The 27,870-nt window shown below is 35.7% G+C and overlaps 1 protein-coding gene across 1 annotated transcript; it reads left to right on the top strand.

The window, feature by feature from the left end:
• The first annotated feature begins 494 nt into the window (after positions 1-494).
• Positions 495-27,014, top strand: LOC131049283 (acetyl-CoA carboxylase 1). The gene is made up of 32 exons (XM_057983336.2): positions 495-984; positions 5,173-5,545; positions 5,891-6,097; positions 6,216-6,377; positions 7,866-7,958; positions 8,159-8,254; positions 8,749-8,922; positions 9,047-9,140; positions 9,254-9,441; positions 9,581-9,631; positions 10,124-10,163; positions 10,255-10,379; positions 10,492-10,608; positions 10,706-10,780; positions 10,917-10,973; positions 11,101-11,205; positions 11,712-11,798; positions 13,572-13,763; positions 15,108-15,296; positions 18,560-18,670; positions 18,783-18,875; positions 19,013-19,189; positions 19,543-19,620; positions 19,874-19,996; positions 21,044-21,313; positions 21,442-21,791; positions 22,218-22,455; positions 22,575-22,921; positions 23,065-23,278; positions 23,620-23,799; positions 24,314-26,461; positions 26,590-27,014. The coding sequence occupies exons 2-32, from the start codon at positions 5,198-5,200 to the stop codon at positions 26,647-26,649; spliced, it is 6,789 nt and encodes a 2,262-aa protein (XP_057839319.2). The 5' UTR covers positions 495-984; positions 5,173-5,197; the 3' UTR covers positions 26,650-27,014.
• Positions 27,015-27,870: the final 856 nt, after the last annotated feature.

Raw genomic sequence — 27,870 nt, 5'->3', positions numbered from 1 at the left:
TCAAAATAAAGATCATAAGGTGGAAGAAGTAAGAAGGGTTGGTAGGAATTACATGGGTTTGGTGATCTAATAACGAAGCACACAACCATATACAAGAAATAGCTTAAATAACATATATATTGTAGAGAGAAGGTAAGGTAAGGAAGGCATGCACCTTACCTACCTACCTTGTTTCAAAAAACACACACATTTCATATTTTAATGAAGGAATGTAGTTGGTAGTTACACACAAGGTCATGCATGCTCAAAGCTTCTATTCCATCGATTCAAAATCTTTAAAAAGTCAAGGGACCATGAACAGGCACTCGTCACTTCTTTTGCATCACACAAATTGTGCACTGCAACACCCCCACATCCCACACCATACCCCAACCCAAAATTTTATGGAAAATATTAATTAATAGAAAAACAATTTGAAGAAAAGTAAAATTATATTTGTACCGAGTCAATAGAGCTTAGATCATTGAAACAAATCAAATTTGTGACTCCCATATTTGAAAACATCACATCCAACAAATTTGTGATTTACCCAGTTTTTGTCTGCACACGAAAATTTAATTTTCCAATGAGACTGGCAGGCAGAGACGTTGAGGATGTTAGGGAGTCATAGAAGAAAGGAAGCTGGGTGAGTTAAGGAAGGTAGTTGTGAGCAGCTGCTGCTACTACAATATGTTGAGTTGGCTAGGTTGCTGGCTCACGTGGGGGCATCCTACTGGTCTTCTTTATTCACGCCTCATTAATGCTTCTACCATCCTTCCTCATAGTCCAGTAAATGCATGATCAAATTGTTGTGTACTCATCCTACTCCTCTTGTTTTATTTTCGGTGTTCTCCCATTGTTATATCATAGAACCCAGAGAAAGAGATATTTGAATGCCACTGATCCCTTAGCCTTCTGAGTTGGGTCTCATTGTTCTTGCACTCGTTGAAAGTGGACATATAAGCGGGTTTGCGAACTGCAGGTCTCATATGTACTCGTTTTGAGGTAATTTCTGACATTGCTTTAGAAAAATGTCAACTTTAATCTCTTATCTTTTTTTTTGTCCCAAGTCAAGCATCTGCTTTTATGGTATTCCCCTTTGGCTTGTTGTATGATCTCCTCGAGGATTCAATTTCAGAAACTACACTTTTAGTTTTATTACATTTTTATTTTTAAGGCGGCAGGAGGAGGATGGAGCGGGCAGGCGAGGGGGCACGTCCATCAAGTGGAACTTGATTACTTTAAGGCATCTCCGTTTCCAATGCCGTGAGTTCGTGTAGAATTTTGGATTGGTAGAATTAAAAACCCAAGTCCTATGCCCTGTCTATGAGTCGGTTTACCAGTGAGCTAATTGACCATTTCATGATGAGATCTTCAGGCAAGCTCAAGAAGGACGGGTTGCCATTTCCAATAGAGTTTGAGTGGACATGTTGTTTATGGATTGCTGAGATATAAGGGATACGCTGGATGGAATTTAAATAAAGTTTAGTGGAAGTCTATATGAATTGGGAAGCCTTCCTAGTCCTGGTTCTGTGCACATACAATCTTAACCAACATATCAAACTTAGAGTCTGTTGAAAATTTTAGTTTGTGAGGATCCAAAGTCAAGCATCTGCTTTTATGGTATTCCCCTTTGGCTTGTTGTATGATCTCCTCGAGGATTCAATTTCAGAAACTACACTTTTAGTTTTATTACATTTTTATTTTTAAGGCGGCAGGAGGAGGATGGAGCGGGCAGGCGAGGGGGCACGTCCATCAAGTGGAACTTGATTACTTTAAGGCATCTCCGTTTCCAATGCCGTGAGTTCGTGTAGAATTTTGGATTGGTAGAATTAAAAACCCAAGTCCTATGCCCTGTCTATGAGTCGGTTTACCAGTGAGCTAATTGACCATTTCATGATGAGATCTTCAGGCAAGCTCAAGAAGGACGGGTTGCCATTTCCAATAGAGTTTGAGTGGACATGTTGTTTATGGATTGCTGAGATATAAGGGATACGCTGGATGGAATTTAAATAAAGTTTAGTGGAAGTCTATATGAATTGGGAAGCCTTCCTAGTCCTGGTTCTGTGCACATACAATCTTAACCAACATATCAAACTTAGAGTCTGTTGAAAATTTTAGTTTGTGAGGATCCAAACTCAAAACCTATTTCTGTTAGATGAGTTGCTGTAACACCAAACAACTTGCACTTTTAATGGCTGAACCTTCAACTTCTCTAGACGTTTGAATTGCAATTTTCAGCAGAGTTGAGCAGATATCTCGTTCATGGGTTGTTAAGGCATAGTGGACATGTATGAAAGTTAGAGCGACTTTAGTGCTCTGGAGTGCAAATTATATTGCTGTTAATATATTGGATCGGGTTCAAATAATAGTCCTGTCCGTAATCCCATTTAATGATAGGACCATCAGATTCTCTCTCCGTGTGTGGATTGTAATTTCCAATACAATCAAGAGGATGACGTTGATTGGTTCTTTAGACATGCGAAATTGGTTGAAAGTTAAAGAGTGACTAGCATATCTGAATTGGCTAGTTTTCTTGGTCTTGCTCCTGTGTGTGTGTGTGAACACTGAATAGAATGGAACTCAACATTCCACATTTGTGATTATGCGTTCTTGACAAAATTACCAAACCAGTCTCTTCAACAAGGTATCCACTTTCCTTGTGCTTGCACTGGAGTTGCTATGGTGCAAGGATAGTGAGAATTGGTGTTAAAGGGAACTCGGTTCAAAGAGGATATCTCATTTTTTCTAATGATAATTGAGTGGTAATCGTAAATCAGTGGTCAAATTTCAATTTTTGCTTATCCGCCCAAACATATGCAAGAATGAGCTAAGCTTCTAAAAGGGGATAGGAATAAATTCAAATGTATGACAGTAAAGGGTACAGGTGAAGGTGATTTTGTAGGTTCCAGACTAGTTGGTATGCCTCTTGCGTGTATGATTCCCCCTTCAGGAACAAGGGAACCTTGTTGTTTCACCATACACACACATATATATAGTTCAAATTTTGTGTACTCTTTTAAATTTGAAATGGAATAGCCTGAAGCCTGCTATTGGTCAGTGCAATTGTTTGTCAACTGCTTAGTAGGAAAGGTCATAACTGTCTAGAAATACAAAGGGTGCATCTGTCATGCAAGAATAACCCACAGTGCTAAATAGAGCTATATTTGTGACTTGGATTACAAGAAAATGCCAAGAATTTATAAACTCTAACATGGAATGGTAAGGAGGCCATTACAGGCTGGCACAACTTGTTTTGTTACCTTCCTCCTGTCCATGCCTTTGCGAGAGAGTTTTCAACAAATCATAGTTTTCTAGTTCAATTGTCACTGGTAAGTCACATTGCCAGACTAAGGAAAAAAGATACGTCAAAATTCAAGCTCCATTTAGTTATCATTTACCTTTTAAAGGTGAGAAATAGTCTAGGATTGAAATGAAATCTTTGTATCTGTTGGCTGTTAGAAAGTTAAGTTCTAGCAACTGCAAAGATGTAGAGATGCTGCCTGTGGAAGGCAGTTCTGGGCAGGCGTTTGGTGACCAAACTCTGCAATTTTCCATATTGGCTGCTATTAGCAAGGTGATTAATACCTTTTCAGTACTACATGCTGAAGTACAGGATTTGTAATTATACCCTTCACATTTAACTCAGTCAGTTATAGGGGGGCTCTATGAAAGAGAGCTGGGCTTGGCAAAACCTTGTCATATATGAGTAACCAAATAAACTGCTATGTTGGGCTACCACAGTCTACAAGAGAAATCCTTATTCCATATGTAAATTTCTAGTCCATGCTTTTTACATTAGAGAGCGAATCAAATTCTTACCTCATATGCCATACATTTTTTGTAACCGAGTTTTCTAAGCTGGAAAACTCCAGAGGAACAAAGACATATACTGCTGCGTGTATCTGGCTTGTGTCACCTTGAGCTGGCAATCGTATCATATGGGTTTGTTTGGAATGTTGATTCCCTCATGAAGAAGTCAACTTCAATAGCGAAAACAAGGACATATGGTAATTGTATTATTATCTTGTAGCACCCTACTAAGCCTTATGAATCAGTTTATTCAGCACTTAACAAAATGATCTAAGTTAGCTCCTTTTTGATATCTTTCACACCCATGTTGGACTTCACAGAAAATCTGGGTCAAGCTTGTGCATCAGATAAAAGGAATGCTGTAACTTGTTCTTGACATATTAGATCAGTTCTTACTCTGCTTCCCTTTTTTAAACACTATCTTCCATCGATAAATGAGTTAAGATCATCATAATGTGGAGGCAGACCTGTCAAACTCTTTTGTTCAGGAGTTTCTGCAATTTTAGGCTATTGTGATGCTATCGGGCATTCAACTTTTCAGCTTGGGGATTGCAATGTGTGAAACAAGGATTTGATAATTATTTTGAAATTCAGAATTTCAAGAAATGAGGATCTCATTGTGAGAACAACAAATAGATGACATCAAATTGTCAAATGGACTTTAATCTCTTAAAAAAATTACAGTCACTCATTCAGGTGAATAGCTTTCTATTCTTTTGGTAAAGAGTAAAAACCTTGCGTAGTGATTTTTGTCTTAGATACCTCAATCGAGTGTATCTTTTTTGTCAAATTCACCCAGTCTTGTCTATTTGGATATGTCTAACCAAGCATATTGGATGTTGTATTTTACTCAATTGCAATGCTTTATCATGTCTCTTGGGGATTGGAGCATGGGGCTTTGTTTTGGAAGCAACGATGCTTTCACCACTTAAGCTTGTCACGTTTGACAGTTGAGGCTCGATAGTTATTCTTTACTTAATGACATAAGTCTCTTCCACAGCTGTTTTCTAGCTTTCTTCTCCTTCTAATATCTCTCATGTGGTTGTTTTGGAGCTTGCTGCCATTCAAGGTGGTTCAAAAGTTTGGAAATACAATAGCAAAGTTTTCTTTTGAAAACTCTCATTGGATAATTCAATTGATTTTTTTATTAAATAGGTAGTGGTTTGTATTTCTCTTTGCTTTGGGTTTTTGAGCTTGATTTTCTTTTGGTTTTAAGGTGTAATGTTACAGATTCTCTGAGCTTGACATGTTGGTTGCTGGATTTTTAACGAGAGCTCTAAATAGTTTATATACATTTGAAATGATTTTTATGGTGCTATATGTCATTCCCTTCGTTAGATAAAGTGCAATTCAGTGATCAGAATGATTTTGTTTTTGCAGGGTGTAAGGCAAAAAACAGAATAACATGGGGGAAGGAATTCGTGCTAATGGAATTCCTAATGGAAAAGCTGCAGTAAGATCTGCTGCAGTTTTGTCTGAAATAGATCAATTCTGCTTTGCACTTGGTGGAAATAAACCAATCCACAGTATTTTGATTGCCAACAATGGTATGGCAGCTGTCAAATTTATGCGTAGTGTTAGATCATGGGCTTATGAAACATTTGGCACTGACAAAGCAATTCTACTGGTGGCTATGGCCACGCCTGAGGACATGAGGATCAATGCAGAGCATATTCGAATTGCTGATCAGTTTGTTGAAGTGCCTGGAGGTACCAATAATAACAACTATGCAAATGTTCAGCTCATTACAGAGGTTTGTGTTGCATTTTGTTTTAGTTGCAAATGAAGTTACAGTTTCCAAAGTTTGAATTTGGAGCATATTTCAGAGCATATGAATTCCTACAGCTGTATTCTTTGTTTGAAGTGGGACTGGTCCCTTCAATTTCCATATTCCCAACTCTTTTGTTACTTTTGATGTTGAAGCTGTCGTGTGGTAGATTTTTGTAATTACTATGGTCTAAGAGGTGATGCTTTACTCTTTTGTTTTTCAATCTATTGTGGTGTCAGATGTGTCAATTTATTCCCTACATTACAATTGTTTATCTAGAATTTTACTGAAACTTACCCATTGTTTACCTCTAATCTCTATTTTCCACAGATGGCGGAAATTACAAATGTTTCAGCAGTTTGGCCAGGTTGGGGCCATGCATCAGAAAATCCAGAACTTCCTGATGCGTTAATGAGCAGGGGTATAATATTTCTTGGACCCCCTTCTGGACCCATGGCAGCCCTTGGAGATAAAATTGGATCTTCACTGATTGCCCAAGCAGCTGGTGTGCCGACTCTTCCATGGAGTGGCTCTAATGTGAGTTAATGTTTTTAATTTTTTTTGTTTTACTCAGTATTGACTAGTTTTGCACATGTTTGCATACATTCATTATCCCTCTCCAACACTGTGGGTGCATTTATTTACATGTATGCAGGTAAAGATTCCTCCTGAGAGTTGTTCAGATACTATTCCAGAAGATTTGTACAAGACAGCTTGTGTCTATACAACAGAAGAAGCAGTTACAAGTTGCCAGGCAGTTGGCTATCCTGCTATGATAAAAGCATCTTGGGGAGGTGGTGGTAAAGGAATTCGAAAGGTTTGTAGGCAGAACTGAGTATTATCTTGTCATGAAGAGGCTAACAAAAATCTCCTGTGTTGAATAGTTTCTTGACCGTGCTGCTAGGAACTCTCAAGTATGTTTGGGGGTCACTACTAACTAGTTATTCCAAGCCCTTTGTTTTCACTTCAATCATATGCTAATGCTACTGTTCACAGGATTTGCTTAGTGGTTTTGCTTTTCAATATTTTCTCTACATATTCAATAAATTTGAAACAAGAGTTCTGAAGATTTTTCCTCAATGTCAGTTTGTGGAAAAAGTAATTTATGTTAACTCATGGTAAAGATATCAGGTCAAAAAATTTAGAATTAGGTACTAAAAATTCCACATTCTATGGAACTCAGTATGTAAGGCAGCATTGCGGGGTTTTGAAGAAATCTGTGGTGATGACACTGTTGGCCTCTTTATAAGGTAGATAAACAACCAGCAAAGGGAATCCCAGAGAAAGGTGGTGGTGTCAGCTCTGTACAAAGTGGATTCATCACTGGGTCTTCTGTATTAATATAATATTAGTCATTACATACCCCGTGGCTATAATACATCGAAACAGTACACTGAATACTGTTGAAAACAACAGAATAGCATTAAAAAGGTTGTCCCTATCCAATGTTTCTTTGTACAACATAGGCTTGCCTTTTACATATATTAAAGTAATAATCCTTTATCCTCTTTGAGGAGCACGCCCTTGATGCTGAAATTTGTAAGTCTACTCTCAATCTGCCCAATCATAAAGTAGAATTGTGACCACGCTTCATTAAGAATCATAAGGGTGCCTTTCTGTTATCTATAGCCTTGTAGCTCCCAAAACTTATAAGGTTATATCAGGTCTTTAAGTGGTCATCTACCAAATGCCCTTCAATCAAGATGTTCATCGTTTTATTTGTGTGTTCATCGTAAAGAATATTGAAATGAATATTAAGTACTTCCATGTTGGACTCAGCTCACAGTTATCGAGTTGAGATGTAAATATAGTTAACACATGCCACCAATCAATTCCTACAGTGTATTCTGTTATGGTCAACTCTCTGAGTTTTCATAAGAAGGGTTCTGATATCCATCTTCTGAGTCAAAATATTGGCCTCTAGCATTGTTTTCCTTTACAACTAGCCATCCCATTAGCATTTCAAGAATGAAATTTTGAGAGTGATACCTTACTTCTATGAATTTTCTGAGAGTGAAAAATTGCTTGTGTATTTTCAAATTTTGTTTCTCAGGTTGCATCAGGATAATACTTTGAGTCATGCTAAACTATTAAATTTATCAGAACATTGCGTCCTATTAGTCGTTAATTTTTCTTGCCATTAGAAATTTATTTATATCCTTATATTTTTCTAATGTTTTATGTTTTACATTGAAATGCTTCATATGTTTGTTTTAGTTGCAGATCTTCGTAAAAAAGCACCTTTTAGCTAGATCGGACTGAACAACATATACATTAGATACTGAAGTCTGTGTTTCACATGTAGGTTCATAATGATGATGAGGTCAAAGCCCTGTTCAAACAAGTCCAGGGTGAGGTACCAGGTTCTCCTATATTTATCATGAAGGTTGCATCTCAGGTATTGTTTTGTCTGCCAATGACTTCACGTACTTGGATGATATATTTAGCAGCTGCATGTAGAAATATTTATAATAGATTTTAATAAAGTGGAAAATTGATCCAGAGAGGTATATTATTTGTGGTACAGTTACCTAGTTTCCTTTTTCTTTTGAAGTTGGTCCTTTCCATGACTGATGATATATAACTTTTCCTTTACAGAGCCGACATCTAGAAGTGCAACTACTCTGTGACCAACATGGAAATGTGGCAGCGTTACACAGTCGTGACTGCAGTATTCAAAGAAGGCACCAAAAGGCTAGGATTCATTTCTCTTTCCTGTCTGTTTAATGAGAATTCTCAATTCTGTATTCCCATAAAATGAATTAGGTGGAAAATGATGCAAACATCTTATTCTGTCCAGTCTTCTTGTTAGGCAGAGCAAGTACTTTGTTGCACACAATTTTCACACAGCAAAGAACTCTTCCACAGTGATACACAAACATGGATATGTTTCCATCACTATTTAAACATAGATTTACATACCCCCCACCCCCCCACTCTCTCTCTATGCGCATACACACACACACCAACACATATATATATTATATGTGTATATTCCTCTATGGTTGCATATGTGCTCATGCACAAACAGATACCAATACACACATATGGAGAATAGTGTATGAGAAAGCTGATACCACTAGAAGCAGAGGACTTTTCTGCGCTTAAATTATAAACATTTCTATCATTATCTGCAAATACTTGGTATCCAGAATTTGTCTTGATGATGCCAGTATGTATGATTTCAGATTATTGAAGAGGGTCCAATCACTGTTGCTTCAGCAGAGACAGTGAAGCAGTTAGAACAAGGTGCACGGAGACTTGCAAAGTGTGTAAACTATGTTGGGGCTGCCACTGTTGAGTATCTTTATAGCATGGATTCTGGCGAGTATTATTTCTTAGAACTCAATCCTCGTTTACAGGTAATAAGAATTGAATTTAAGAATGTCAATAAAAACAATAAGCATGGGTAAAAAATATCAAGTGTTATGGTTATCATGAGGCAAATAGAATAGTTGTATTTTAACTTTTCTATTGTCTTTATAGGTTGAACATCCTGTTACAGAATGGATAGCTGAAGTGAATTTACCGGCAGCTCAAGTTTCTATTGGCATGGGTATTCCTCTTTGGCAAATTCCGGGTATGTTTGCTGTTTCAGATTGTACATTTATTTCTCCCCTTTGACATTTTACTCCTGAGTCTTTGAATAGCACTTAAAATTTGCAATGTAATGACATTTTGGGTGTTCCCCAGAAATAAGAAGATTTTATGGAAAGGAAGCAGGAGGAGGTTATGATGCTTGGCGAAAGACATCAGTTGTTGCTACTTCCTTTAGCTTTGATCTAGCAGAATCTGTCAGACCAAAAGGACATTGTGTAGCAGTCCGTGTGACTAGTGAAGATCCTGATGATGGGTTTAAGCCTACCAGTGGAAAAGTGCAGGTTTGAACCAAGATTGTTACTGAAAGTTACAGATAAATACTTGGGTGGAAGTAAATTAAGAAGCAATTGTTTACGATATGAATGACTGGATTGTTGTTTCATGACTGATATTTACTGTAGGTTTTTAAAACATTTTCAGGAACTCAGCTTTAAAAGCAAGCCAAATGTATGGGCATATTTTTCGGTTAAGGTATGGAATTCTTGTTATGCATATTATATCAAGAATAGAATTTGATGTTTCTCTTGTGCCTCATTCTTTAAGACATGAATGGTGATCTTGCTCTGTGGATTTCAATACTAAAATATTTCCATATGGGATAGATTAATGAGTCCTTGCTATAAATTTATAATGGAAAAGTCCTTTACAAACTGTTTGACTCCATAAAAATCCATCAACTTCGTTTGGTCTTTTCTCTGCTAAGATGTTTTATTTTCTTTAGGAAAATCCCTCACCCGCAGGGCAAATATATCAGTAAATCTTTCACAAGATTATCACTAGCTATTGCATCACAGCCTGTGCTTAGCACTTTTATATATCTAGGTGTTGAGTTTCGAATTTCACAGTTGTTTTGATGGTTGCTTAGACAAAAATTCATGTTCCTGATTCTGAAAGCGTTTAAAATTTGTACATGCATACCACTTAAATTTATTTATAATTTTACCTTTTTTGTTCCTGCTGCAGTCGGGTGGGGGCATTCACGAGTTTTCTGACTCTCAGTTTGGTAATATACAGATCTCTTTTCAGCGACTTTAGTGATGCTTCTGCTTAGACTATATTGTTTAAGTAACCAAAATAGTTGTTGTGGTTTTCAGGTCATGTGTTTGCTTTTGGGGAATCTCGAGCTTTGGCAATAGCCAACATGGTACTTGGACTGAAAGAAATTCATATCCGAGGAGAGATTCGTACTAATGTTGATTACACAATAGATCTTCTTCATGTATGTTAGCTTTTAATTTTTGAAACATTGACAACACTTAATATATTTTCTGGCACTGGAAAATGTGGATTACGGGATACATCGCTCACAAATGAAACTTTTCTCTTTGTAGGCTGCTGAATACAGGGAAAACAAGATTCATACTGGTTGGCTTGACAGTCGGATTGCAATGCGTGTTAGAGTAGAAAGGCCACCTTGGTACATTTCTGTTGTTGGAGGAGCCCTCTATGTAAGCTTTTAAATCTCATTTATAAAACCTGGAAAGGCTTGAGGAGTGATTTCTTTTATTTTGCTTTAGTTGGCCTAACATGTTTGTTTTATTTCAGAAAGCATCCACAATGAGTGCAGCAAGGGTTTCCGAATATATTGGTTACCTTGAGAAAGGACAAATTCCACCCAAGGTAAGATGAATATTCAGTGTACTTAAACTAAAGTATCAGCAAATTGAATGAATTGGAACAAAATTTTGCAGCTCTAAGTTTGAGTTTTCTTTACAGCAGTCTTTTAGTTTATTAATTGCTTCTATTTGACTTGTAGAATATCTCTTTGGTAAATTCCTTAGTTTCTCTCAACATTGAAGGGAGCAAATACACGGTATGTATTGACAGTTGTATATGTTATTTGTGCTAATTAATTTTAATGGTTCAAAGGGATATACTTGGAGGCTGTCAACAAATGCCTTTATTCTTGAAGTTGATGATGTGTGATGCTCTTTGTGTAGGTTGAAATGATAAGGGGAGGACCAGGAAGCTATAGACTAAAGCTTAATGAGTCAGAAGTTGAAGCTGAAATACACACTTTACGTGATGGAGGGCTACTGATGCAGGTACATCATTCTTTATCTCCTTTGCTTTGTGTTCATGCCCTTTGCATTACAAGATACAATACAAAATTCTTAATGTGAAACAATTCTTGGTTTGATTTTGTTTTATAATTTATCCGTAACAGGTATTGGGCATTGAGTATGATTTTTTGAATATAACAATGATCACTTGTTTAATATTGAAAGTTTTATTACTTGTTCTTCTTTAATATGTATTGAGATGTTATTTTTGTTAATCTCATTCGAGTATGTCAATTCCTATGGTAACTTATCAGCCAGTTTAGTCCAGGTTTTCTAAAGAATTTAATTTTTTTGTCAACATAAACTTTTTCATTTCTTTAGTTATCATCAAAGTCTTTGTTCGCAGTGCAATTACTATTATAATTTCCTATAAAAACATTTTATATTTCTGGGTTGAAAGTGCAGCTATGAAGTTAAAGCTGATTTTCAAATTTTAATATTATTCTTAAAAGCCATAACTAACTAAATGCATAACTTATTTGTGGCAGCTGGATGGGAATAGTCATGTAATATATGCAGAAGAAGAGGCAGCTGGCACTCGCCTTCTGATTGATGGTCGAACTTGCTTGCTACAGGTTGTCATAGACATCTTTTACCAGTTGTTCCTCATATTTCAATCACAGTTTTGAAAAGTATTTACACAATTGATATACATTAATATTCTTACAAATTAACTTCATTGAATTCAAACATCAAGATCAGAAGCATTCACTTGACTGTAAACTCAAAGCTAAATTTGTGCATGCCTGCCATATCCATTGCATTCATCAATATTATTGGGTCCAGCCAAACTTGGATGAGGTTTGGTCTATTTTGGACTTTTCAATCTGGCTGGATCACTTTGGCTTAAATTGGCATAGAGCAATTTTTTTTTTTTGAAGTTCAAACAATTAATTTTGTACTTACAATTTTAAGAAATAGAAAAAAGAAACTTGAAATTAAATCTTAACAAAGGAATCAAAAAATGAAAAAAAAGAAAAGAAACCAAAAACTCGTGAAATTAAGTGTGTGTGATATAATTTAGTGAAATACTCATGGATATGTGTCACCAATTTTTTTTTTTTTTCCATATGTATATTATTATAATGCATATCATTTTACATTTCCATACTTTTCTGGACCATTCCAAATGTTAATCCTTTTCTATTCATACCTGCTAACTTTTGAAATTTGAAGTGAATCTTAATGTTTTATTTTCACATCTTTGCCCCATGCTGTTGATTTTGATATAATGGAAATGTACATCCAGATTGCCAATTGTGGGGAATCAGCTTGCACTAACTTTTGTAGTGTAATAGTTGAATAACTTGAATTCATACTTCATATTGGCAACTCCTGCATTCCCATTGGTGGTTATTTAAATATTCTAAGCTGTGCTGTCTAGCAGTATGTGCACATTGATAATGTGTCCTGCTCTTCATCTATTTGTCAATTTTTCTCATTAACTTTTTTCTCAGGTTTATTGAATTTACGCTCTCAAGTATTTTGTGTATATTGATCAAGTAGTCTACCTTTCATCTATTTATCATCTTTTCTCGACTTTATTTTGTTTTCTCATATTTATTGTTTTACTCAACCTCATTGGACTGGAGGATGTTTTTCTTTCTCAAGTATATGATAAAACTATACAAGATAAGTGATTCAAAAATAGCTGCTTCTCTTTTCAAGAATGTACTTTTCAAAAGCTTCTTTTATTATCTCGAGGCATCCTGGATGTAGTAGTGTGTACCATATGATGAACATATTGTAAAACTGTGAAATAAGGGAAGTAAAAACTCTGTTACCTTAGAATGAGTGCTATTGTCCTCAGTTGTTGTCCTTATTCTTTTTAGAAAAAGGACAGATTTTCTATGGACATTGGAGAGCCATTATCAGAGAAAGAAAGCATCTGAATGTGGCATGGATACCAATTTTGAGCACTTTCTTTCAAATTTATATATTTTAGAGTTAGATGCTGCTTTTTCATTTAATTTTGGACTATCGAGGACAACTTTTATACAGTATATGTCTGGAGCTAATAATGGTGTATTGGTAGTGTATCATTTACTAGATGCACTATTGTACAGTAAATAAGAAACAGAGTTTTGCATGATGTTCTCTCTGAATGTTTGCATAATTCGAAATTTTTTGTTAGTTGTTGGATTGGGAGGGGCCTTTTTTAGCATGGTCTCACTGCAATTTCTGCCTATGTTTATTACAACATCAGAGTGTATAATAGCCATGCCTTTGTTTAAGTGCTTAACAAGTAATATTAGTGTTAATAATTACTTGTGTGTACTTCTACTTCTGCTTGCACCATTTAAATGATTCTTATAATTTATTGCTTTGTAAACTGGCTTGTTTTACAGAATGACCACGACCCATCTAAATTAGTCGCTGAGACACCATGCAAGCTAACGCGGTTCTTGGTTCCAGATGGTTCTCATGTAGACACTGATGCTCCATATGCAGAAGTGGAAGTGATGAAAATGTGTATGCCTTTACTCTCACCAGCTGCTGGTACAATACACTTTAAGATGTCTGAGGGTCAGCCAATGCAGGTAAAATCATTCTAACAGCGTTTTGATTGTCAAATGCCATGTATTTAAACTAAAGAAAGTTGGTACTCTACAATCTACTGTTGTATTCTTGTCAAAATATGAAAATTTCCTTATTTCATAGTGTGAACTTTTATTTATGTCTTAACACACACATGGAAGCCCTCTTATAGTATTTTTATGAGTCTCTTTCTAGTATAACTGTGCTGGATTAGCAGATTTCCTATTTTAGTTGATATCTTTTACCTTTGTTGCTTTTGGAGTCTAGTACTGCAAAGAATTGAGGTCTCTATGTATCAGGTTTTTAATTTAATAATGTTGGGCCAGGACAAAATAGACACCTTTGAAATGCATATTTTTCCTTATCTTATTTCATACTTTTTGTGCGTATCAACCTGCACATGTATTCATTACTGCCATTTCCAGATTTACAGGGTTCTATCTTTTCACAACTTGCAGAAAAAATTGAAATCTGTCTTCTTTTTGGTTCTTGAAAAACGCTTTTACCTTTGATTTTTTAATTGGAAATCAAGGTCTTGTACAAGGTCAAATTTCATGGGCGCTAAGATGCCATGTGACCATATTCTCAAAAGAATCTTCAACTGTGTTGTATTGTATAGTAATATCCAGTTAATGTTTGTTGAGAGAATTGGAAGATTGAAATCAGTATTCTATCTTGCATCCATTAAACAAGAATTTTACAATGGGAAGTTACAAAAATCTCAATTTATAAACCACTGGCTCTTTTGGCTGTGTTGCTGAAGGCACTTATTTTCCATCAAAATCAATTATCAAGTTCCTTCAAGAAGTGGGCACTCGAAAAAAAAATGTAGAAATTTTATGGAATAAGTAGTACTGAAATGTATTTGCACCCATGTTTTTCCTTTTATGCCAAATTTCCTTTGAATTATAGAGACAAGTTATATGCCAGAATTTTATGTTGCACTACAACGAGACTGCAAAAGGTGATGCATTTTGGAAAGTGAGAAATATTTGCAGCATATGGTAGTTCTCAATCTTAAAATGATTACTATAAACATCTTTCACTTAATCAGAGTCGCCATTTTTCTAATCAAAGCTTTTATTCTTTCTGTTTCTTAGAGGCCTGTTTTGAAAATCTAAGTTCTCCAATGTATTTATAGAAATAATCACTGGTTATTGAAACTGTGTTCTTTCATCATGAGTCAGAGCTGCAGGATACATCCTACATTGTAAAATTTCACTACAATTTTTGATATATTATTGATTAATGTTAATGCTTGATCCTGGAAATATGTCAGCCTGCATAGTATTACTTATAATATGGTAGAACTACTAGACTGACTTTTATGCTACTTTTTACAACAGGCTGGTGATGTCATTGCGGGCCTTGACCTAGACGATCCCTCTGCTGTTAGGAAAGCAGAACCATTTCATGGAAGCTTTCCTATTCTTGGTTCTCCAACTGCAGTGGCTGGAAAAGTTCATCAGCGATTTGCTTCTAGTACACATGCTGCACGGATGGTTCTAGCCGGTTATGAGCATGACATTAACGAAGTGAGTTAAAATATATTAAATCACATCCTCTCTAGATATTGGACTAACAATAAACAAAATTGGTATTTTCCTTGTTTTCTCACCTTCACACAGAGGCACATTTCAGACACATGCTTGACTTCCTATAGCCAGTAGCCACAACCTTGTTGGCTTACTTTGAAAACAATAATGCTACTCTTATGACTGATTTACTTATACTCTATACAGTGCACATAAAGCCATAGTTAAAAATCTTTAAAACTTGAACTTGGCAATAACTTGGCTGACCTAAAATTTTGAATAACTCGGGACTCGGCAACTTCGGGAAATACTCGACAAATTTTCTGAACATCTAAAAACACATAAAATTGTATTTTTTTTTCCAAAAATATGCATGACTGAATTCAAGGAATATATTACCGTTTTCTTCATAAAGAGATCAAAATTAAAGTACAATACACATCATAGCTATGTTGTTTGTTCTGTTTTGGATCCTGGTTTGGGTTTGCAGTTTCAGCAAAACTGTTTTTTTGGGGTTGGGTTCATATATGTATATATAGCTGCAGCCTAAAGCAGGCATATTAGGAGCAACATACATATTTCTTAGTAATTTTTATATACAAAAATATTTATAAACCTTAAATAGTAATAAAAATAATTTAATAAATTTTTCTATGTTATTAAATTGAAAATATCATATCAATTACCAAAACAAAATATCATTTGAACCTTTTACTGTTCTAAAATTAGCTCAAAATATATGAAATCTGTAATACTAATCATTGTAAATATGAAATGATAAATGATAAATCTTTAGTTTTGAATCTTTTAATGTAGCCCCAAAAAACATCGATCAGTAATCAGTAATCAGTAATCTTTATAACTACAGAATGATAGACAATATTCTGTAATCATTTTATATTTATAAAAATTACCAATTTCATTTCGAAGGATAATATGAAATCAGTAATCTATATGCCCACCCCTCTTATGCCAAATGATGGGCCATCGAATATGGATAAATTTTTTTCCCAAAGGAAAAATATGGAAGGTGAAATAAATATTATTTGCAGCCTAAAAAGAATTAAAAAATGCTGTTTTATTGTGGATTTGTGCAGATCCATTGGTGTTCACGTAGTATCTGTTCAGGTTCTCCTAGATTTGTCTAAGACAAACCCACAGATTATCGGCCACCCTTGATGGAATCTCTGCTACACTAAACCGGATCTTGGATCTGGTTCAGATTGGACCTGGATCTAGCTGCACATCCCAGGGACCCAGCAACATAGCATCATAGACCAAAAAATGAGCTCAATATATACCAACTTCAACTTTCAAATATAGTTTCATGTACGAGATTAAGGATGTTTATTTTGAGGACTATTTGATGATGCTTATTAATGCCATCAGAACAAGGAATACCCCAAATTTTTAGGCTGGCAATATTTTGTAATGGCCCAGACACTTTTGGACTCCCTTGATTCCTATACAATACTTCACTACTATAGGGACGTTTATAAGTAAGCCATCTTCTTTGCCAACTCTGCAATTTGATCATGATGACCACATGATCATTGATAAATCCCTTGCTTCATAGGAAGGATTTAGCAACAGTTAAATCATGCCAGTTTTGAAGTAGATGGTGACAAGGAAGAACTGTAGTTGTTGTATAAGGAGGTTTTTTAATTTTTAGTTGCTTTGTATCAAGTTTTTAGTTGCTATGCAACAAGCCTGTAGTTTCTGTGTAAGAAGATTTTCTATTGCTGTATAACAAGTTTGCAGTTGCTGCACAGTTGTTGTGTAACACTTCTATAGATGCTTCTCAACAATTCTTAGTTGTTGCATAACAAGTTTTCAATTGTGGTGCAACAGTCTTCAGCTATTGTACAAGAAGTCAGTTACAAAACATAGTTGAATTTCTCAGTGTGCAGAAGTAGATCTTAGGGATTTAAGCAGTGATGGTTTTTGGCTGAAGTTGTGTTATGTAATTACTCTACCATATACCTTCTGTCCCTGGGCTTGTTGCTAGGTTCCTTATTTGTGCATGCCATTATCTTTTTGGGAAAATGGAAATCAAACCTAGAAAATTGAAAAACAGAAAAAAATCAAACAAAACCCTAGCACAGCAGTAAATGCCTGGGAAAAAAAGACTAAAGAAAACTAATTACTATAAAACGTAACAGTAAATAAAATAAAAAACAAAACAAAATATAAAATTCTAGCATCTTTTAAAAAATGCTTTGAAAATAAAACAGTAAACAAAAACAAAAAAATACTGCTGAAAATGCAATTATTAAGAGCTGAAATAAACATTCAAACCTCTGCAGATTCTGCTGCCATCACTGCTAAAATAAAACAAATAAAAAATGATGAAAGATAAGAACTTTTTCTGGCTGAATGGTATAAAAGTAAAACAAATGCAGCTGAGTATTTTGACAAAAATTTTTTCTGAGTAATTATCTGTGGATCACAGGCTTGTTTTTTCACAGAAACTCAGGGCTGAGTTATTCCATGAGCAACTTGCAAGTTGTTTCAACTTATGAGTTTTCCATCTATGCATATAGCACAGTCTGTGACAAACAAAATACTATATTTTCCTATTTATCAGACACTGGAATGTAAAGAACATTTCCAACTAGATGTTAAACTTGCCATTTGTTTCCATTGGTGTCAAAATCAGGCTCAAAGTGCATGGTACCAATTTCTGAAACATAATTGAAAATCTTGTTTATAATTGATTCCAATTGTTTTCGTCCTTATCAGTTATAATTTGTAATGACATGCATATTTAATATTTTTAATTTTATTCCATGCTTTTACCTTGCATTTACAAAAATATTAGTTGCTTTAAATTTTAATGAGTGAATCACTTGATGGCTATCTTACCTAAAAGACAACATGTACTCAGATTATCAAAGTAGGATTATTGTCATGCTTGACAGTTAGGAAGATGGCCTCAGCATATAATGCTGTGTTTTTCACAATGAAAACAGCGGGCATTGTGTGGCATATCAAGATGGAAATGGAAGAAAGAACAAATTCTAATGATTGTATAAATTATTCAGTGTGTAGATCACCTTGATTTCATTGTGTTTCTGTAAATGAATGAATTTCTCACAAATGGGAAAATTCTATGGTTTGATTAATATTGTAATATGGGGACATTGTTGACTATTTTATTATGTCAGTGATCTGTCTTTTTGAGAGTGAAATCTTTGTAGTTCAATTAATGAAATTAAATCAGGAAATTACAGAAGTTTAATGTTTTATCTTTTGCATGTCAGGTTGTGCAGACTTTGCTAAATTGTTTGGACGATCCTCAACTTCCTTTGCTGCAGTGGCAAGAGTGCATGGCTGTCCTTGCAACTCGGTTACCAAAAGATCTAAAATCTCAGGTTTATTATTTCATAGTAACATATTTAGACTGAACTGTTTAGGAAACCATGCATCTATATATGCTTTATGGAAATTCATTAATATATTTGTAATCTTCATATGCTTTCTCAGCTGGATGCAACATATAAGGAGTACGAAACATCTTTTGCAAATTCTGTAAGAAAGGCAGATTTTCCGGCAAAGGTTTTACGAGCAACTTTTGAGGTGGGGTAGTAATATATATCTGTTTAATTGTTCCTCTTATGTCAGTAGATTTATTCATTGTTGTAGATTGCAATTGAAGTATGTTATATTTTGTGATAATACATGGTAATGAATGATTAGAAACTTTCCACATGCAGGCATTCCTTTCTTCTTGTCCAGAGAAAGATAGGGTTTCACAAGAAAGACTTGTTGAACCTCTGTTGAGTCTTGCAAAGTCTTATGAGGGAGGGCGGGAGAGTCATGCTCGTATCATTGTTCAGTCACTCTTTGAGGAGTATCTACGTGTTGAAGAGCTTTTCAGTCAAAATATGCAGGTTGTGTGAGTTAGCTAAATAAGATCAAGACTTCTATATACATAAATTGAAGAAAACAGCTAACCCCATGATTGACATGGCATGCAGTTTGATACAATACTAAAGAATAGCTTTTATCTTTCTTGGTTTCTCATGTAATTGATGAGCTTAGGAATGGTGTAATGAATGAAGAAAATTAACTTTTATCAAGAAAGTAACTTTTAGGATTTTAGTTATATGCTAGTTACTAAATGCATTTGCTTTTCTAATGAAATTTGGGAGTTTCTTAAAATCGAATTATTCAAGAGAAGACAGAAGCACATGGAACTTCATTTTAGCCAGAGACTAAATCTAGGAGGTTTTGCTTGTATCAGGCTGATGTGATTGAAGGTCTGAGACTTCAGCATAAAAAAGATCTCCTGAAGGTGGTGGACATGGTTCTTTCTCATCAGGTATATCTATTGAACAGATAATCATAAAACCATATTTAAGCAATTAGTTGGATATGTGCTTGTCTGTCTCTTTTCTTTATTAATCATGTATTTTTTAACAAGATTTGAGATTATTTAGCATTTTCACAAATAACTGAATTGCTATTATTTCAAGTCATGCATATATGATTTTAAAATGCCATCTCTAGCATAGCCAAGTATCTAATTGGAATGGCTGTAGAGTTGAAATAAATAATTTGGTTTCCAACTGCAGGGAGTCAAAAGGAAGAACAAATTAATTTTACTGCTAACAGAAGCTCTAGTCTATCCTAACCCTGCTGCATACCGGGAGCAGTTGGTTCGGTTTTCTGCTCTCAACCATATCAGCTACTCTGAGGTGCGGCCTTCAACTTGAAAGTGTTATTTGCAATTTTCCTTTATTTTAGTTGTTGTAGTAAAGATATGGAGTGAAGGTCATCCATGTTGGTTACAACTGAGTCTAGTTTTCCTTAAGTGTGTTGGATATTATATGGGATAGAGGGTGAAACATGTACATAAACATTAGGTTAAGAAAGCAACATCTTGGCCAAAATGCATATGATTTGGACCAAGGTGTTGAAATGCCAAGTTCTTTTTAATATTTTATTGATTATTTTGTTGCTGATTGCAAATTCTGAGGAATGTAGGTTTTAATAACTCCAGTTTTCTAAATATTTTGGTGAATTTGTAGATATGTTGTCTTTAATATCATAAAAAGATAGCTAGTTATCATTAGTTCTGATGGTATTTGAAAGCAAAGCCCATACGCTAAAGGAATTTACTCATATTCTCTATCTCTTTTGGATCTTTCATTCTCTTTAGAAACATTTTTGGCATGCTTGCTTTTCAAAACTTCAAAATATGTCATAATGTTTTTCATCCTTTGCACAGAAAAACAAATTTACCTCATTTCTTACAATTAGATGTCAATGCTAATCAAGTAGAAATGCATTCCTGAATTGGAAGAGTTTATGGTAAAAAACTTGTTCTCTTTTTGTGTTACATGTCAGAACCTCTGGCTTGATGATAGATTTGCTTGATGAGGAATGTAATTTTTATTGTTAATTACAATCCACCTTGCATCTAGCATACAGAATTTCTTCAAACCAACTAAAAAATTCTATTGACAAAGTATAATGTTATTTGCCTCAAAACCCATAATTCACTATTCACTTTCCTAATTGTAAATCTTATAAATTCAAGAAAAGTGTAAACAAGCAGTTACAATTAACACAAGGTATTTTATTGAACATGCTTAGCTTTCCTGTAAATTAGATTGCAAAATTCCTGAAAATAGCAGATTGTGGCTTTTTGTGAGCATTTTCATTAAGTATCAGGAAAATCTCTTTCTACCCTCTGGTTACATCACAAACTGATTAGATCCTCAATGTTGAGCTTGATGCAGATAGCATTGAAAGCAGGACAATTGTTGGAGCAAACCAAATTGAGTGAACTTCGCACTAACATTGCTCGAAGTCTTTCAGAGCTGGAAATGTTTACTGAGGAAGGAGAACGTATATACACTCCTGGAAGGAAAAGTGCTATAGATGAGAGGATAGAGGATCTTGTGAGTGCACCTTTAGCTGTTGAAGATGCACTTGTTGCTCTGTTTGATCACAGTGATCATACGCTTCAAAGGCGTGTTGTTGAGACATATGTCCGACGGTTGTACCAGGTAAAAAGAACATACATTCTATGTCTCTTGGATAAGTCAATTCTGGCATCTTCTCAATAATGATTTTTGATTTGTCTTCCAAGCATCTTGTTTGCTTTGTCTTAGTTCCAACTTTTTCTCCTTTACAGCCCTACCTAGTTAAGGGAAGTGTCAGAATGCAGTGGCACCGATCAGGCCTTATTGCATCATGGCATTTCTCAGATGAAACTTCTCTGAGAAGAAGCAAGCTACCTACTATTTTATCAGATATAAATGTTGCTAACTGTGGAGAAAAGAGATGGGGGGCCATGGTAATTTTGAAATTTCTAAATGACCTTTCAACAGCAGTAAGTGCTGCACTGAAGGAAACAACTCCTGCAGTATCTGTTCCTGCTGATGGTGTGGTGCTGAATGGAGCTGCCACTCCCACCGATTCTGGAAACATGCTTCATTTGGCTTTAGTGGGCATCAACAATCAGATGAGTTCACTTCAGGACAGGTAAAGCTCCCCATTTTAATTTTTGATGAATTTTAGTCTAACTGTATTTTCTATCTGCTACTAGAAATTGATCTTCGTTTTATTTAAGTGCTTTGGCTCACATAGGTGTAAAACTAAAGTTAGTTCATGTGAGCATTTGTGAATAGTGCCCAAATGTCTTCATATGCAAGATTCTTTGTTTTGCATGCATGGATCCCTTGGGAGAATTGGGAAAAGAAAATAGGAGAGAATTAATACATAGCCTAGCCACTTAATGTATTTTGAGTCAAAGATGAAAAGTGATATCTACAGATTTAGTCAATAACTAGTACTGGATGACAAACATACAGATTTCATATATTTCCAATGAAAATCTAAGTATATTTTGCATCTGGATTTAAGTTGTTATTTGTTATATCATAAAACTTTCTGTTTGTTGTACTTCAGTGGTGATGAAGATCAAGCACAGGAAAGAATTAAAAAACTGGCTAAAGCATTGAAAGATGAAAAGCTAGGATCAAGCCTTCGGGTTGCTGGTGTTGGTGTAATAAGCTGTATGATACAGAGGGATGAAGGTCGCGCACCCATGCGCCATTGCTTTCATTGGTCTTCTGAAAATCAGTGTTATGAAGAAGAACCTTTGCTTCGTCATGTTGAGCCACCTCTGTCGAATTTTCTTGAACTGGTGTGTCTTACTTTGCATATTTCATTATGCATAGTGAAATTGCCAGCTAGAATTTGTATTGAATTGATGGATTCTATCTTATTTTACACTCAACCCACGTATTTTTGATTGTTTTTCAGGTCAAGCTTAAAGGTTACCAGGAAAAGCAGTATGCAACTTCTCGGGATCGACAGTGGCACATGTACACTGTTGTAGACAAGCCAGCTATTCGTAGAATGTTTCTCCGTACCCTTGTGAGGCAGCCTAAGGTTATTGACAGTGCAGCCAAATTGCAAGTGCTGAATGATGATAGAAAAGAAACCTCAACAATGTCATTGACAGCCAATAGTATTGCAAAATCTCTGTTGGGTGCTTTGGAAGAGTTAGAGCTATATGCACACAATGCAAATGTCAAATCTGATCATGTGCACATATTTCTTTGCATATTACGTGCACAAGAATCAAGTGATCTCATTCCTGATTACATGTAATCCATCACAATTTTCATCTTGTGTAGTACTTAATGTTAGGATCTAAGAGTGGAAGGATGCATGCATGGCAGTCGATTTTCTTTTTCTTATGTCAGTGCAGATACCTGAAATTCTTATAAGTGATAAATTTTGACAACAGGAAAGTAGACATAACCACTGGCAAGGAAGATTTAGCAGTTGTCAAATTATTACAAGATTTGGCTTATGGAATACATGATTTACTTGGGGTAAGAATGCACCGTCTAGCTGTTGGACAATGGGAGATCAGGCTTCGACTGGATTCATTGGGAGTGGCAAATGGAGCATGGCGGATTGTAGTTACAAATCCTACTGGTCAGACCTGCACTGTACATGTATGATTCTTACCATTATTTACCCCAGTAAAACTTGTAACAAAGGTAGTAATGGTGATTAATAGCTGTATCGTATGCCTAAATCCACAATAGGATTATGAAGGTCTAGGACATGTACCATCATATTACTTTCCGTGGCCAATTGCTAATCTATCTTCACGCAAAAGGAATGTAGATTATGTTTAATTGGCATAGAACTCGTAGAGCCTTCCAATTCATGCATCAGTCCGTTCCTAATAATTAAGTGGTTCATACACCATTATTTGTTATTTGATATGAATTTTGATTCCATTTTGTGATCCATAAATTTCTTATTCTGAATAGTTTCTTTGTTATGTTAGATATATCGAGAGGTGGAGGATACAAACAAGTATGAAATTGTTTACCATTCCCCATTGTCTGTAACTGGGCCTCTACATGGAATTCCTGTGGCAGCACGATATCAATCCTTGGGCATAGTTGAGCGCAAGCGTCTTATTGCAAGGAGAAATAACACAACATACTGTTATGATTTTCCATTGGTAAGTAGTTTGTGTGTGGTTATGTCTGCTATTTTATAATTTTTATTGGTGAATTTCTACACTGTTTTTTGGCAGATAGCACTAACTATAAGTAGAAACAAAAAGTCTACTGTTTTATGTCTGCTATTTTATAATTTTCATTGGTAAATGTCTGCTATTGACCTTATGCTAACTGCTTTATGACATCATTTACTATGGAATTATGTTGCTTCTGTATTTAGATTGCATGCACTTTGAGAATAACAAGAAATCCTAGCCTCTATCCCCTTCTGAGGAGAAATATTGTGTTATACAATACAAACTTATTTTATTTCAAGTTCCAACAATATTTCTAAGGTCTAGCATTACTTGTGAGTCTTCCTGTACACTTGTCAGTTTATATTTCTGGTTTATATCACTTCATTGGAATTTCTTGGTATTTTTAAACATTAGACATTATAATACGTTTTTTATATATCTGTTTTCTCTTTCTTCTGCTAATTGTCTTGACATTGTTAAATAAATGTTTCTGTAGGTGTTTGAGACATCTTTGAAGTGCCTCTGGACAGCTAGTTTTCAGAATGAAGACAAAAATGAGGATAAAGCCATATTTAAATCTCAAGAGCTTATATTTTCTGAGAAGCAGGGGACTTGGGACACTCCTTTGGTTAATGCAGAGCGCACTGTTGCAAATAATGACGTAGGGATGGTAGCCTGGTGCATGGAGATGAGAACTCCTGAGTTCCCCAATGGGCGGACTATTTTAGTAGTGTCAAATGATGTTACACATAATGTAGGTTCATTTGGCCCAAGAGAAGATGCATTTTTTGCATCTGTGACCGATCTTGCTTGTAAAAAGAAATTGCCTCTGATTTATTTGGCTGCCAACTCTGGTGCAAGGATTGGAGTGGCAGAAGAAGTAAGAGCTTGCTTTCAAGTGGGATGGCATGATGAACTGTCTCCAGATCGTGGATTTCAATATCTTTATCTCAGTCCTGAAGACTATAAGGTAATTGGTTCATCTGTAATAGCGCATGAAGTAAAGCTCAAATCAGGTGAAAGCAGATGGATTATAGATGACATTATTGGTAAGGAGGATGGACTGGGTGTAGAGAATCTATCAGGCAGTGGAGCAATTGCTGGTGCATATTCAAGAGCATATCAGGAGACTTTTACACTGACATATGTAACGGGAAGAACAGTTGGTATTGGTGCATATCTTGCGAGGCTAGGAATGCGCTGCATTCAACGCCTTGATCAGCCTATAATTCTCACTGGATATTCAGCTTTAAATAAACTTCTTGGACGGGAAGTTTATAGTTCCCAAATGCAATTAGGAGGCCCAAAAATCATGGCAACGAATGGTGTTGTTCATCTCACTGTATCTGATGATTTAGAAGGTGTCTCAGCAATCCTGAAGTGGCTCAGCTATGTTCCTCCATATGTGGGAGGGCCTCTCCCTATTGTAAAGCCACTAGATCCGCCTGAAAGACCAGTTGAATATTGTCCAGAGAATTCATGTGATCCTCGTGCAGCAGTTCGTGGTATAGAAGTCAATGGTAGATGGCTTGGTGGCCTCTTTGATAGAGACAGCTTCATAGAAACATTAGAAGGATGGGCACAAACAGTGGTAACTGGGAGAGCAAAGCTTGGGGGCATCCCTGTTGGTATCATTGCTGTTGAGACTCAAACAGTAATGCAGGTGATTCCTGCAGACCCTGGACAACTTGATTCTGCTGAGAGAGTAGTTCCTCAAGCTGGGCAGGTTTGGTTTCCAGATTCGGCAAGTAAGACAGCTCAAGCCTTGCGAGATTTTAACAAGGAAGAGCTGCCTCTTTTCATCTTGGCAAACTGGAGAGGGTTCTCTGGTGGCCAAAGGGATCTTTTTGAAGGAATTCTCCAGGCGGGATCAACCATTGTTGAAAATCTCCGCACGTACAAGCAACCTGTATTTGTTTACATTCCAAAAACAGGGGAACTAAGAGGAGGGGCATGGGTGGTTGTAGATAGCAAGATCAATTCTGATGAAGTTGAAATGTATGCAGAAAGAACCGCAAAAGGTGGTGTACTAGAACCAGAGGGAATGATTGAAATTAAATTCCGTACAAAAGACCTGCTTGAATGCATGCACAGGCTTGATAGGCAACTGATTTCACTTAAAATGGAGTCACCAAAAGCTAATGATCGTAATATTGGGGCTATTGTAGACATACAACAGAAAATTAAAGATCGTGAGAAACAGTTGCTTCCTGTTTATAAGCAGATAGCTATCAGATTTGCTGAGTTGCATGACACATCCTTCAGAATGGCTGCAAAAGGGGTCATAGAAAAGGTAGTTCAATGGGAAGAGTCACGCTTGTTTTTCTATAAGAGATTAAACAGAAGAGTGGCAGAATCGGTTTTGATTAGGAATGTAAGAGACGCTGCTGGGGAAACCTTGACACATAAGTCAGCTTTGGGTCTAATAAAGGAGTGGTTTTTGGCCTCAGCAGTTACGGATTGTGGAGAAGATGCATGGAAAGATGATGCTGCTTTTCTGGCTTGGAAAGATGATCACAGCAAGTTTGAGTTACATCTACAGAAACTAAGATCTGAGAAATTGTGTAGGAAGCTACTAGAAATGGAAACTTCTGTAGCAGATTTGCAAGCATTGCCTGAAGGATTGGCTGCCCTTCTACGCAAGGTAAATTGTCTGGTTACTTTCTTGAAATTCTTTTTCTTCTGGTTTCTAGCTTTGAAAGATCTCTTGGAAAAATGCTAATGATAATTTATTCTTCATGAAGAATGCTAATATACTGGTAATTTTGACAGGTTCAGCCATCACTGAGATCACAGTTGGTAGAACAGCTACGAGATGTTCTTAATTCATGAGGTCAAATGTTCATCTTACTGTAGAGGGTTTGATTAGTGTCCCCACTTAATTGCATGTTCTTTGTTTGTAATTATAAGCAGCTGGGTTTTTCCACGGCAATACAATTTTATTATTTATTTGTATTGTGTCTATAATGCATATTCATTGGGGGTGCCAATATTTGACAAATCAGATTTGGTCTCCTTCCCAATCTGATTATGATTAGAATGTTTGAATTCTCTGGTAGTGACCAAAGCTATAACCGTCTGTTTTTGTTTCCACTTGTAGTTTTATCTATCAGACAAATGGAGACATCATATGATATTGTTATCGAGTCTCATGCAACAAGAAAATAAATGAATAAGAATTGTGTTAGAAGTGATTATAGCTAGCCCTATCTAGTTCCTATTATGGGAAGCATAGATTAATAACCATGCACTGTGCATAGCATGGAAAATGATGATGTTCGTTGGTATTTCAGTCTCTAACATGTTAAATGTGCTTAAGTTGCAAAATGCATGAAATTAATGTTTATTTTGGATATCAACTGGTTCTTTTTAAAAAATAGACAAATATTTTTCAATCACACAGAGTTACTGAATCAGGATGCTGGCCAGTACACAACCATAACATTGGTATAAGGATAAGATTATAACATGACAAAAACTGGTTCTGAGAGAATGCATTTTAATGTAGTAGATTTAACAACCACATCTTGTGCAATACATTTAACAAAAACTGGGTGCAATAGGTTTAACAAACACATCTTTTGTACACTTTCACTATATTTTAATGTAATATAGCTGTACTCTTATTCATATACTCTCATGTCCTATTTCAAAATGATACTCACATCCCTGTAATTGTCTTCCATGTCTCCTGGTGACTACCTAACAGTCATGGAATTATCTCAAGGCCAACATGCATTGCAGGAAGTTGGACAGATTCCTCATATTGCCAATAACAGATAGGTCATCTAATAATCCCAACCAGTGGCCAATTTGAACTAGAAATCACAATTTTATCCTATATAAGGAACGTGTTATTTATATTTAAAAGAGTTTTGTTGCAGCATCCAACAATCCATCAACTAATTCAGAAATGATGGAACTCCAGAGAAGATCAAGGTATATAATATGTATGAATTTGATGGCATTCTCAGAATCATCTAAGAAAATCTGAACGATTAGGAATGAACAATATTTGATAATATTTAAGAATCTCCAAAAAACTTAAAGAGG

The sequence above is a fragment of the Cryptomeria japonica genome, chromosome 10, assembly GCF_030272615.1.
Source record: "Cryptomeria japonica chromosome 10, Sugi_1.0, whole genome shotgun sequence".
Lineage (NCBI taxonomy): Eukaryota > Viridiplantae > Streptophyta > Pinopsida > Cupressales > Cupressaceae > Cryptomeria > Cryptomeria japonica.
The sequence above is the reverse complement of the archived record's forward strand: the minus strand, read 5'-3'. Positions and strand labels throughout refer to the sequence as shown.